The 13,766-nt window shown below is 34.0% G+C and overlaps 1 protein-coding gene across 8 annotated transcripts in view; it reads right to left on the minus strand.

Annotated features, from left to right (window-relative positions):
* Positions 1-13,766, minus strand: part of TAB2 (TGF-beta activated kinase 1/MAP3K7 binding protein 2) — a 62,303-nt gene that overhangs the window by 13,026 nt on the left and 35,511 nt on the right. For 7 of the 8 annotated variants that reach the window (XR_002829397.1, XM_023754160.1, XM_023754161.1 and 4 more), the window contains 2 exons: positions 12,361-12,551; positions 6,105-7,602 (listed from right to left, as the gene is read on the minus strand). Coding sequence is in view for 7 of the 8 variants with exons in the window: in XM_023754160.1 (XP_023609928.1) it covers positions 6,105-7,602; positions 12,361-12,462 (1,600 nt within the window). In the remaining variant the exon portion in view is untranslated. Of the gene's footprint in view, positions 1-2,505; positions 2,547-6,104; positions 7,603-12,360; positions 12,552-13,766 lie in introns of all 8 variants that reach the window. The other variant, XM_023754163.1, reaches the window with a different exon arrangement.

Raw genomic sequence — 13,766 nt, forward strand, 5'->3', positions numbered from 1 at the left:
CAAATGAAAGAACTAGCGAATTCTCCAGAAGAAGAGAAATGAAGCAGAGATAAGAAATTTATCTGAAACAGAGTTCAGAATAAAGTTCATTTCATTTCACATTTGGAAAAATTCAGCACTTTAGATTTTTCATTATCAAGTATATTTCTCAATTAAACTTCAAGTTCCTTGAGGATAAAAATTGAATTTTTATATGAAACCTTGAAAATTATAGTCACTTGATGGGTATCCATTATATGTAAAATAATGAAACAATTTGACTTTTAATGGATAATAGAGTAAAATTCTAATATTAAGTCCAAGAAATAGAAATATTAACAGAAAAGTTGAGAGTTATATTAAAGTCTCCTATATTTAGTCTTAATATTTTTCACTTAGTAAGACAATACATTTTTGAGATATGGCAAGACTTTTAGATTGCTGACACTGCAGAACAGTGGCTTTTTATATGCTTGTTCTAACAAGGAAATAAGTGACCTATTTAACATCTATCATACATTGCCTTCTTTGGTTTTCTAAACTTACCTACCTATTTTGTCCTCTGAAATAGACCAAAAAAAAAAAAAAAAAAAGGAGAAATAACAGTAAAAAAATATTTAGTACCTTTTAAATCATCTTTCAGTCAAAACTAAAATTTAATAAAGATAATTTAAGCATGCAACTCCCTCTTGTGGTTGATAAGTTAAAAAACTAGGGCTCTCAAAGAACTCCAATAAGTTTGCTAGATGTTTTATATAGCAATTTTAGAAAACTTAGCCTTTACTAAACTTTTGTCAGTTCCTGATGAACAATGAAGATAAATTTTTACTTAACTTTATTTGTAATTAGAGAAACACACCTGAAGCTCTGAGTCTAGATGGTGTAAGCTTTACTAATTTTAGGCATTTAATAGTTTAAATAATGTCTAATTTCTCCAGAAGCTAAAAAAAGAAAATGAAATGTGCATATTAACAAAATACCTTTGCCACTGGAAAATGTACCAGCTATTTATGGATACAAAGATCTTAGGCCTTTTTTATTTTTATTGATTTCAGGAAGGGAGAAGGGAGAGAGAAACATCAATGATGAGAGAGAATCATGGATCAGCTGCCTCCTGCATGCCCCTTACTGGGGATCGAACCCACAACCTGGGCATGTGCCCCTGACCAGAATTGAACCACAGGCCAATGCTCTATCCACTGCGCAAAACTGGTTAGGGCTTAGGCTTTTTTTTTTTTTTTTTAAATTTGCCATTGGAAATGTAATAGGTACTTACTTCTTTTAGGTTTTTGCCAGTCACGGTAAGTTTTATATGCTTAAGTCAGGTACATGTCTAAGTCATTGTAGCTAAAGAGGTACAATGTCAGCTTCTAAAATAAACCAAGATTTTTCTAGAGTTTAACTGTTGACAGCAGGAATATCTGTTTTATACGCCACTAATTACAGTCACTTGGTGACTGAGTTGCAAAGAATGTAGAGATGGCAATTATTCTAAAATAAAGCATCATGATGTTTCATCTATTTTGCCATTTTTAAAAAAATATATTTTATTGATTTTTTTACAGAGAGGAAGGGAGAGAGATAGAGAGTTAGAAATATCGATGAGAGAGAAACATCGATCAGCCGCCTCCTGCACATCTCCTACTGGGGATGTGCCTGCAACCCAGGTACATGCCCTTGACCGGAATCGAACCCGGGACCCTTCAGTCCGCAGGCCGACGCTCTATCCACTGAGCCAAACCGGTTTTGGCAATTTTGCCATTTTTAAGGTCAGTTTAAAAATCAGATCTTGTAACAGTTCTGCAAGTAGGCCCATAATTTGGGCAACAAACATAGAAAGAAGACTATGAGAAATGATGTTTAACCTCTATAATTATTTTTGAGAAATTTCAATTATTTGTACAGCATTATTAATAACAGGTGAACATAAGGCCTCTGATTGATAATACTTTGTTGGCATTCATTTGAATATCATTAAGAGCTGGAAGCAATCTTATAGCGTTAAGATACACTGTCCAAAACTTTTGTTTTAGAGAAAAAGAAAAATGGGGTCTAGACACACCAAAGCTCAGAGCCTCAAAGATGAACTGGACGGACCACTATAGGAACTGGGGATGTTTATAGTTTAGAAAGGTTTATACTTTAAAAGGGAATATAGTGGCTATTTCAAGTTTTTGAAGAGATGCCATATGAAAGAGAAAAAGGCCAGTTCAAGGTTTTAAAGAAGTATTATAATTAAAGAAAATATATACATAAGATTTTTGTTCTTTTTTTTCACAATCTTGGAATGGAGAAGAGCTTTGTAAATAAGACATAAAACTAAACCCAGAAACCAGAAGAAAAAAAGGTTGATAAGCATAAATATATAAAAGTAAAAAAAATTATAAAACAAAAAAATTTATTGACCAAGTTAAAATAACATTAGAAAAAATAGACTAGGCATTCTACAAAAAAAAAAAAAAAGGCAAGTTCACAAAATAAAAAATTAATACTTGAAAAAAGATGCTCAATCTTAATCATATTTACATTTTTTGTAATCTTCACTGGAGAACATGCTTGTATTGAGACTTTAGAGAGAGGAAGGGAGAGGGAAAGAGAGAGAAAAACATCGATGTGAAAAGTGAAACATCAATTGGCCACCTCCTGCACACACCCCAACCAGGAATCAAACCTGGGTATATGTCCACTGGGAATCGAACTCTCGACCCTTTGGTGCATGGGATGATACTCCAACCAACTGACCCACACCAACCAGGGCTTACTCATATTTAAAGATGTAAATGAAAAATAACAAAACAGGACATTTTTACCTACAGAATGATAAAAATGTATTTTTTTTCAATCACTTACATAATGTGGGTGGGAGAGGGATGAAAGAAAAGTACCTTCTTAAAAATGATGCCAAATGTTCCCCATTTATAAATATGGGAAAAATAAATATTGTACCAGTTCATACTCTAGTAGAAGAATCTCTTTAGAGAGTCTCAAAATTAAAATTGGCAACATGTTCTGTGGTAGTCATGCCCTTCACCAAATATTTTTGGGTCTCTGCCTTCTAGGTATAGTAATTCCCCCTAATCTGCAGTTTCACTTTCAGTTATCCTTGGTCAACAATGGCCTGAAAATATTAAATCACAAATTCCAGAAGTGAACAATTCATAAGTTTTAAATTGCACACTGTTCTGAGTAGCATGATGAAATCTTGCGCCATACATGCCATGACCTCCCCACTCCCAACCTTGTTAATCACTTCTTGGTTATCAGATAAACTGTAGTATCTCAGTGCTTGTGTTCAAATAACCCTCATTTTACTTACTAATTCCCATAGCACAGGAGTGGTGATGCTGGCCATTCAGATACATACATATGTTCCAAAGAGAAGCCATAATTGAAAAGGTGAGTACAGTAAATAAGATACTGAGAGAGAGAGGATGAAAGACCAAGACCACATTCATATAATTTTCATTACAGTATGTTGCTAACATTTCTCATCTATAATAATAAAAGCATAATATGCTAATTAGATCAGACAGCTGACCGACCTCCCGGATGTAGCCGTGGCTGCGAGGGCCAAACCCCTTGCACGAATTTTGTGCATCGGGCCTCTAGTTTTATTGTAAATGTTGTTAATCACTTATTCTGCCTAACTTATAAGTTTAACTTTATTACAGATATGTATGTGTAAGTAAAACATACATATGGTTTGGTAATACCTGCAGTTTCAGGCATTCACTGGGGGTTTTAGAACATATTCTCCACGGAAAAGAGGGCACTACTGTATATAGAATTGAACCTCTCCATTCTGTCTGAATTAATGTGGCTATGTGATGTGTCTTAGCTAAAGAGTAACATGTGTTTGGGCAGAAGCTTAAGGAGTCAGTGTAGATTTGCTGTATTTCCTTTGTCTTGGAAACCTAGAGACTGAGTTTCCCTCATACTAGGTCCCTGAGTGAGGATGATATAGAACAGAGCCCACCAGCTAATCTATAATGGCAAGTGAGCTAGAAATAAATCTTTGTTGTTTTGAAGACACAGTTTGTCAATGCAGCATAACCAAGCCTAAATGATACATCAAAATAAAAAATACATATATCCTGTGACATAGCAGTTCCACTATGGGTAATATCTTCTGCCAACATACTTGGACAAGGACACAAATATGTATATACGGAATTTTTACTGCAGTAGTTTGTAAAAGCAAGATTTTAAGGTCTATCAAGAAAGGACTGGTTAGAGATTATGTACAAAATACTATGTGGCCATTTTTAAAGAAAGCAGATCTACACTTGTTGACCTGGAATAGACAAAGAAAAAAAAAAGATAAAGAAAAAGAGCAAAATACTATGTTCCATTTTTTAAAAGAGATATTAATATACATATGCTTGATACATAATTTCAATTTCCAGCAGAACAGAAAATCAACTATTTGTGAATAGCTATTAGTTGTCTCTGGTGAGGGTAACTTTTCATTATAGAACCTTTTGTTCCTACACATACTTAATTAAAAATAAAAAAAGCCCACAAGTATATATAGAAAAAAATATCTGAGTGTAATAAAATTAAAATTGATTAATTCTAAAATTTATATGGAATAGTCAGAGATCCCAAACAGCCAAAATAATTTTGAAAAGGAACAAAGCACGACTTACACATCCCAATTTCAAAACTTACAAAGTAAGTAACAATAATCAAGACAGTGTAGTACCGACATGGACATAAGAATAGACATATAGATCAAAAATGAAATGAAAAAGAAAGTATTAAAATATCATTAAAAATGTTTATATATTTATATACTAGTAAGTAATTAAAAAAAACATTGTAGTTTACCGTTAGATCAATACCACAGGTGGATTTCTGTACAGGTATTAGAGAATAAGAAAACAGTTTTGGCAGCAACTTCAGTTTTATAAGAGCCTCTGGATATTATAACGAAACACAGGAAGCAGGCCTTTCCACCCCCTCCAAGAAAACTGGTTTGAATGAGTTGCCAATATTACAAAAAGCATATTCTATGAATGGGAGAAAACACCAGAAAGTCTCAGAATACAGTGAATGATAAAGTATTTATTGGTACTTTCCAGAAATTAAGTAGAGACAGGTGGTATGAGTGAAACAGAAAAGTGTAGATAGGTATCTGGCCAGTATCCTTATTACTGGTAAGCAGTTTGCATTTCAATATTTGTTCTTAATAGGTAAAATAAGACTCTTCTTCATATCTATAGATTTTAAGCTAAAATTTCTCTGTAAATTTTTTTTTTTTTTCCTATTCAGCACTCATTTTTGTCTCTGATTCCTGTAGTACTTTAAGGACTCAAAAGTAATTTTATTCCTTTGAGCTGGTGGTGGTAATGGAGGCAGACTTGGTGATGAGATGAGCAGGTTCCTGGTAAAAGTTTCATTAATTTACCTCTTTTTCTTCTGCTCATTCTATAGCAGAGGGCATATCAAACAATGTATTTCTTATGAAACATAAATTAATGTATATATTTAATTTAGTACTATGCCAATATCAACTAATCTATTTCAGAAAAGGATACTAAAGTGAGATAGATTTAAAACTAACATTCTTATTGACAATTCCAAATAACAGGAAAGGTTGCATTAACTTATTTTTTAAAGTGAGGCTGAAAGAGACAAATATTAACAGAATTCAAATTTTTCTTTAAATTATTCTAGGAATCATAGCAATATAGACTTTGATATAAAATAAGATGAAGAACATGTATTAGAGAAATGAAGAGAATTCTGATCAAAGAAGACAGACTTACTATAGTCCACTAACTCTTATTAAAATGTTTTTATGAACTTTTATTTGCAGTAATTTTAAAGGGAAAGTAAGCATCACCATAGGTAAAACAGTAACTGAAAATGTGTTATAAACATTAAAAAAATAAATAAGAGTTGATTATTCTAAACATTTCACAACTCGATCATTCAAACTTCAAGTTATATACAATAACAAAATTGAAATTTAAAATTTATATGAATACTTGCAAAGACTCTTAAAAGATGAAGTAAAAATGCTGATGCTCAATTTCTGCAGTGAAATCAAATGTACAGCACTAAGCCCGGAATGGAAAATGATCCCCCTTCAGTATTATTATTATTATTATAATTATTACCTTGTGTGTAGGCAGCATCATCAGATCCCATACTCAACTTCCGTGCTTCACTTATTCTATCCACATGTGCTAAAGTAGGGTCCGTGAGGTGTTGTATATTCTCTGTTTCTACATAATGATCTGGATGATTTAGAAGATTTGTAAGTTCAAAGGTAGGGGATACAACCCCTGGTGAAACTGCAGGGGGTTTATTGGGAGAAACTGTAATTTTGAAAGTATATTTTGTATTGGGCTGAGTGACCACCACTCGAGGAGAAGTTGCAGAGTTATTGCCTATTGCTCGACTTTTGGGAGGGTGGTGATGAATAAAGGCAGGACCCATGCTCACTTGCCCAGACATATTCCTGGAGGTGGCAGATGCTCCAGAGTTTGTGGATATGAAGAGGGTAGGCTGATTCCGGATGACCTGATCATCTCCTGTGGTGGCATTGGCTGAAATATAGACCTTAGGTTGACTACGGGACATCACCTCATCAGTATTTGGGGGACTGGCAGCTATGTAAACAGTGGGCTGATTTCTATTTAAGGTTTGACTGTTGACAGAAGAGGAACTGCTGGAAGTTCGAGGTCCAGAAGAACGCAATTTTGAAGAGCTGTTTCTTTGTGGAGGTTCAAGTTTGATTTCAATCTGGTTTTTTCGAGGTCCTGTTGAAATATTCTGAATGTTATATTGGCTATGGGCAGAAGACTGTGAGCTACCAGATGAATGAATTGTTGGTGGTTGTGGGGTGGTAGGTGAACTGATGGGCATGTAGACATGAGAGGTCTGGTGGCCTTGCTGATTTGGCTGCTGGGCTGAGGTATGTGACAAAGGATTAGATGCAGGATAAGTAGTCCAGGGACCAGGTTGTGAAGGTTGATAGACTTGTTGCGAGTTCATGGGATTAAACTGAGATACCCAGCCAGAATGCTGTGTCTGTCGAGTTGTACCACTAGGAGTTGTAATGTAAGGCCTAATATAGATAGAATTTCCCTGTGGACTGTTAAGTACAGGTGGAGGTACACCATGTATGTGCAAAGATGTAGGAGTATTACGACCAGTCTGGATATTTGGGGCTAAAGTTACCATGATGGGATTAAATCTGGTAGTTGGTTGAGAAAAGTTAGATGTTCCTTTGCTGCCTAAGTGAAATCCAAGATGTGGTGCTGAATTTGAAGCACCAGATGTATTGGATATTCCAAAAACGTTAAAGCCTTGAGGAACGTGAGCTGGTGCTGTCTGTGGCTCCTGCTGAAATAGTTCATTATTGGACTGACCACCTTGAAGTTGTCCATCACTAATGCTGTGCGTTAGAGTCCTACTTCCATTCATTCTATTTCCTTCTCTTCCATGGTGGTAAACATTCTGTGACTGCAAGTCCAAGTTGAGAGAAGTCATGTGATTGCGTAGACCAGAAATTCCAGAATCATCTGAAAAATTCAAGTCTCCTTCACCATAAAGATACCGTGTACTCTCCTGAGAGAGAACTGCACAGCAGGCATCCAGGTTATTATTATTCTATAAAATAAAATAAAAACAGCTTGATGTTAAGAACCATAAGCTAATGTTTATGCTCATTATTACTAAAATATTACGTAATCAACAAATGTTAGTTAAAAAAATTGTAAGATATATTTGAAACTAATTTGAGAAGAAATATTTTGATGCAAAGAATTGAATTAAAAATCCTTATTACCAATATAATGGAAACGTTCTCTAACTAGCAATAGCTAAGTGAACCAAGTCATTATTTTATTGTGAAGCTATTTTATAGTAAAATGAACTCATGCAAATAAAACTACAACCTAATTAAAAATACAATTTGAGTGCTGATCATTCAACTTAAGCATATACTACTGTATGATTAAATATTTTACATCTTTAAGTGCTATAGAAATCCTTTTAAAATCACCTTTCAAAAAATTTGTAGTACTTAAATACACTCCAGAGAAATAAGAAACAAAGCAAAACAAAAAACCAACCAGATTTTTTCTAAAGAATCCTCAGAAGAGACTAATCACTATTCATAAATTATCCATAAACGTATTTATTAAACACCCACAATACGCACAGAACCCTGTCTGAGATTGCAGAAGACTCAATGACATATAAAACCCAACTTTTCCCTAGAAGAGTTTGCAACCAGATTAGAGAGACAAACCAAGCATGGGCTTTTGAAAAGGTAACATTAAAATGTTGAGTATTTGCCAAATAATAAGTGGTACTGAAATTCAACAGAGAGTAAAATTGTAGGCTACTGCAGAATATGTAGGCATGGTTAGTATGTAGGCATGGTTAGTTTTTGCACAAAAGAGGCAGGATAAATAAATAATTTCTCTGTACTGGTTTGTAGAGTAATGAATTGGTACCCTTGCAACCTCCAAAGGTGACTAAGATTTTTTTGTATCATTATAAACTCCTGTGTCTTTAACATTCTGATGTGTGTAACTGGTTGTTTTCATTATACCCTATTTCCAGGCTAGCAGGAATAACTTCAAATTGCTTCCCATGTACATTGACATGAACCCAGTAGTTTTCAAAGCTCCCTTGCTTTCCAACATGAAAAAATGCTCAGCTCACCTTGTACATTCCATACCCTAGACCTGGAATCAACTATTTCTCAAGTAAGCCCTTACTACTTTTACTGGGAAACTGTAGAGGATTCCTTTTAAGTGTATCAAAACAGGTGGGATGAGTTTTTTAAAGGTTGAGCATCATTACTTTTTTGTATACATACAAATCTGCAATCTCTTCAAAGCTACGAAAGAACCGGAATTACAATTCCAGTTCCTCTTTCATTCTTCCCCAAGCTTCTTGTACAGATATGGAGATTATAGATAGTAATCAAAGTATACATTATGATCATCCTTCTCAAACTCTTATTCATTCACTCTTTCAACCAGTATCTACTGAGCACCCATTAGGCAAGTAGAAAGGAATACAATCACTACTCTTAAAGATCTCACAGTCCAGTGGAGGAGATTAATGTGTACACAAATATAATACAGAATGGTAGGTGTTTTAACAGAAATATGGATAAAGACTACAGGTGGAGGTCATCTAAGAAGGCATCAACTAAGGATACTAAGTTTTACAAAAAAAGAATGAACACTACTTAATGCATTACTTTGAAAAGAAATAGCAATTTTAAACTTACAGATTCAATCATATTAAGAGAATAGTGAAAAATTCAGTTAAAAAAATCAAAGTACCAACTATGCTATATTTTCATACTATTCTAAGATTTATCACCAAACATCAATCAATTTTAAAGATATGAACTACACCTACTGATAATATAGCTATCTTAGAGACTCCAGAGCACAAGGAAGTGATGTGAGTAGTTCCAGAAACAGGGATCTGAGCAGTAAATAAAGTTCAGAAGAGAACAGAGGATAGAGCCTTATGTTCTCCTAAGAAGCATGATGTTTAAGAAGAAAAGTGCCAGTGGGGCATGATCCTGTAACTACTTATTTCTTATATTTTGTATACTATGTGTTTTTTTTTTCCATCTAGAAAAGTTCTAAACCAGTACATTATAAAGAGGATCTCTCCAGAGAAAGGACAGATACCAACACAATTGAGAAAGGGAGAGCAGCTTCCAAAGAAAGGCTGTCACTAAATAGATGTATACTACATTTAGATGTAGCTTAATTTACCTTTACAATTTAAAATTATTTCTCCAAATTTGGGAAGACTTACACTCTAGTTGTATCCCCCGAGTTGCCCTCCCTGTTCCTTTCTTATTAAATTTCTTGTCCCATCAGCTAAACAGCACATTACTGGGATGCTCAGAATGATTAATAACTGAATATGAAAGAGTATATGGTCTGCCTCATGGGTATCTGGCAAGCAAAACAGAGTTCATGTTGTAGGAAGGTTTGATTTGTAAAATCAGATTAACACAGGGAAGGTGATATCTGACTCGTTTCCTCTTGCCCACTATCGGTAACAGTTTTTTTATTGTGTTTTTAACCCTACCAGCATTTCTTCATGCAAACATGGGCAAATATATAAACATGTATATATTTATTCCCTCTGCTCTCATCTATATATACTGATCTGTTTTGTTTTCTTAGCTTAATACACCCTCCTGAAGATTATACTGTAAGAGTAATACAGTTCTTTATTTTTTGAAAATATTTTAAATAGAATGTCAACTGTAATTGAAAATTAAAAACATAAAAACAGAAAATATTTTAAATAATTTTACAAAAGGTTCTATGCTTTAGTCCCAGTTAAGGTGCTTTAAAATCTCTATAGCTGTGCTATTGGGAAACTGTTCTAAACAGTCCTTTCAATATTAACTCTTACAAAATTTTACTGCAGATCCTATAGTATTTTTCTGTGACTCATGGAACATTCTCAGCATAGTCTTATTTTATCACAAAATTCTATTTGAAAAATTAGGAAGAGGTACCTGGGTTCTAGGGGAGACACCTTCCCCCACTATCTCTGCTCCTGCTTATACTTTCTTTAATCTCTGACTCCATTCTTAATACGCCCCCTACTAATTGCTTTACCTGTAGTATATTTAATACTCTGTGAAGTTTTTTTATTCCCATTGTACAGTTGAGAAAAATGAGAATCAGAGAAGTTAAATACTCCTAGAAACTGTCAAAACTTGAACTCAAACCTGTTTATCACCAAAACATATGCTATTTATTGTTTTTAAATTTTATTTTTACTTATTTCCTCACAGCTTTGCTGACGTATGATTAACAAATAAAAATTTTACATATTCAGGTTGTACAATATGATTTTTTACAGATATACTATGCAATGATTTCATGTATTTACATATTGTGAAAGTACCACAATCAATTTAATTAACACATCCATCACTTCAGAGAGTCAACTTTTTTTGTGTGTGTGGTGAGATCTACTCTTTGGGCATTATAGTATTAAAACATTTTCAACACTATATTATTTAAAGAGCTAGGCATATTCAGAGAATTCCAACAGAGGATGACTACAGCATAGGGTGTAAGGAGGAAAGACTGGGCTAGAGATCACGCTGCAGAAGAAGGCAAATTCCAGATCACAGACCTAGTTATTCCCCAGTCAAGATGTGAACTTTATTCTGAAGATACGAGGAACAATAACAAGGTTTAAGCAGGTAAATATGTGCTAAAATCAGCATTTAGAAAGACACTTTGGCAAGAGTGAGGAGGATGGATGGGAGATACCAAACAAGGTTAGAGTAAAGGCAGGCACACACCAATTACATGTACGAATAAAAGGTAATAAGGGTGGCCCGGCTGGTTGTGGCTCAGCAGCTGAGCATCGACCTATGAACCAGGAGGTCATAGTCAAATTCCTGGTCAGGGCACATGCCTGGGTTTCTGGTTCAATCCCCAATGTGGGGGGTGCAGGAGGTAGCTGATCAATGATTCTCTCTCATCATTGATATTTCTCTCTCTCTACCTCTTCTCCTCCTCTTCCTCTCTGAAATCACTAAAAATATTAAAAAAGAAGGCAATAAGGGTGTGAACAAAATGAAGTCACTTAATATCAAATGGTCTTTAAAATTTTCATACAAATTCAAACTTTAAAAATAATTTGTCAAGAGTAAATATGTTTAAATCCAAATTACTCTTTTATCTCTATTTGAACTAAAAAATAGTTCTGACAGATTTCTAGTTTAATCAAATGAGAAGGCACAATATCACTAAATATTTAGAAGTATGGATTTCTGAAATTGTGCATACTAATAAAATATAAAAATTTATTAGCTGTTTAGTGATATTAATTGGAAAACTTACAGATTAATTTAAAAATATAAAGACAAACTTTTTTTCTTTAGAATTGGGTTGTTAGAGTTTGTCAAGTCAATTCCTTCATTTTTATAGATAACAAAACTCAAGCACAAAGAAGACATAGTACTTGCCAAATATGCTTGGGGTACCTATTTAGGATTAGAACCCAAGAGTGAGTCTCGACTCCTATTTAATGATTTTTCTCACTTTCACATTTCGACCTGGTAAAATAGGAGGGGAAAGAGTAAAGCAAGCTCATAGTAAGTATAAGCCATGTACCAATGCTTACTGGGATCTCATTTCATCCTCACAACTACTTTACAAGGTAGGTATTGTCCATTTTACAGATGGGATAGAGACTAAATAACTAGTTAAAGGCCACATAACTATAAGACACCAAAGCTCATCTCTTTTCATCATAGCACATTAATGCCAACAAGAAGATAAGAGTTTTCTTCCAATGTTTAACAAAGTACCAGGTTTGTATTAATAGATTCAGAAATCATTGAACACTGACCTGTAACATGCACCTGGATACAACAACTTCAGGTACTTCAGGGAATTTTTGTCGCAGGTCATGTAAAACCTGAAAATCAATTTGGTGGCTTCCTTGGGCCATTCGTATATTGCCCGATCAGGACTACTTATACAGTAGGCAGTTCTAGGCCTTAGTGGAAATAGTACTCATCTCTTCTGTCCAAGCATTTTCTGTGAAAGAAAGAAAAAAAAAATTTAATGAGAACTGATTATAGAATGAATATTGTTGTGGATTTAAAATTTCAATACAAAAGGGTATTGTGCTCTAGTACTTATTTAATATAAATTATAAAAATATTATTGAGTCCTACAATGCTTTCCACATAAGTTATACTATCTTTTCAGTTTTTAACTCCTAATGGCAAGCTGCTGTGCCCATAGGTATTTAAAAAAGAAATTATCGTCCAGGTAGTCTCCCTCATTCTTTTAAAAGGGGAAAGTGACTAACTTTACTTATTTTAAAAATATATATATTTTATTGATTTTTTTACAGAGAGGAAGGGAGAGGGATAGAGAATTAGAAACATCGATGATGAGAGAGAAACATCGATCAGTTGCCTCCTGCACACCCCCTACTGGGGATGTGCTCGCAACCAACGTACATGCCCTTGACTGGAATCGAACCTGGGACCCTTTAGTCTGCAGGCCAACGATGCTCTATCCACTGAGCCAAACCAGTTAGGGCTGATTTTTTTTCTTAATGATTAGAGGATGGCCTGAGGAGAGTAATTCTCATTTATTCTACATAAAATTAAGAACCTGAAAAACTTTGGTCCTACAAATAACTTTGCATGTTTTGTTTAAAAAATTACCTATAACCCAATACATTTGACATTTTCTGTTAATTTTCAGATAGACTTAATCCTCAAGTGTAATCAATTCATTCTCAGGTGCTTAGAAGCACTTTATTCTGTGTTTCCATTAAATCAGTATTTAAAAAATAGTAATGCTTGGCCTCAACTCCAGAGATTCTGATTTAATTGGTTGGGGAGGAGCCTGTGCATATAAGTTTTTTAAAGTTCCTCAAGTGATTCTAATGTGTGGCCAAAGTTGACAACTGTCTACCTTATTTTTATTCCTAATGTAAACCACGTTGATTCTTATTTAAGCCTCTCTGGGATATAAATAGTATATAAGTATATTAAACTAAAATAGCATAATAAAATATTTACAATCATGGCATTTGCTTAATAATTAAAATACATTTCATTTTAGGATAAATTTAACAGAAAGACAGTCTCTTTAAAACAAATTTCTTATCTGTAGTATTTCTTTTAACCTCATTAACATAACCTTAAAAAAATACAGGTCTGTAAACTCCATGAATATAGAAATTAGGTCTCTTTGATTCATTATTGTAAATCTAGCACTTTGTAGACAGTTTTC

Source organism: Myotis lucifugus, unplaced genomic scaffold (assembly GCF_000147115.1).
Source record: "Myotis lucifugus unplaced genomic scaffold, Myoluc2.0 scaffold_57, whole genome shotgun sequence".
Classification (NCBI taxonomy): Eukaryota; Metazoa; Chordata; class Mammalia; order Chiroptera; family Vespertilionidae; genus Myotis; species Myotis lucifugus.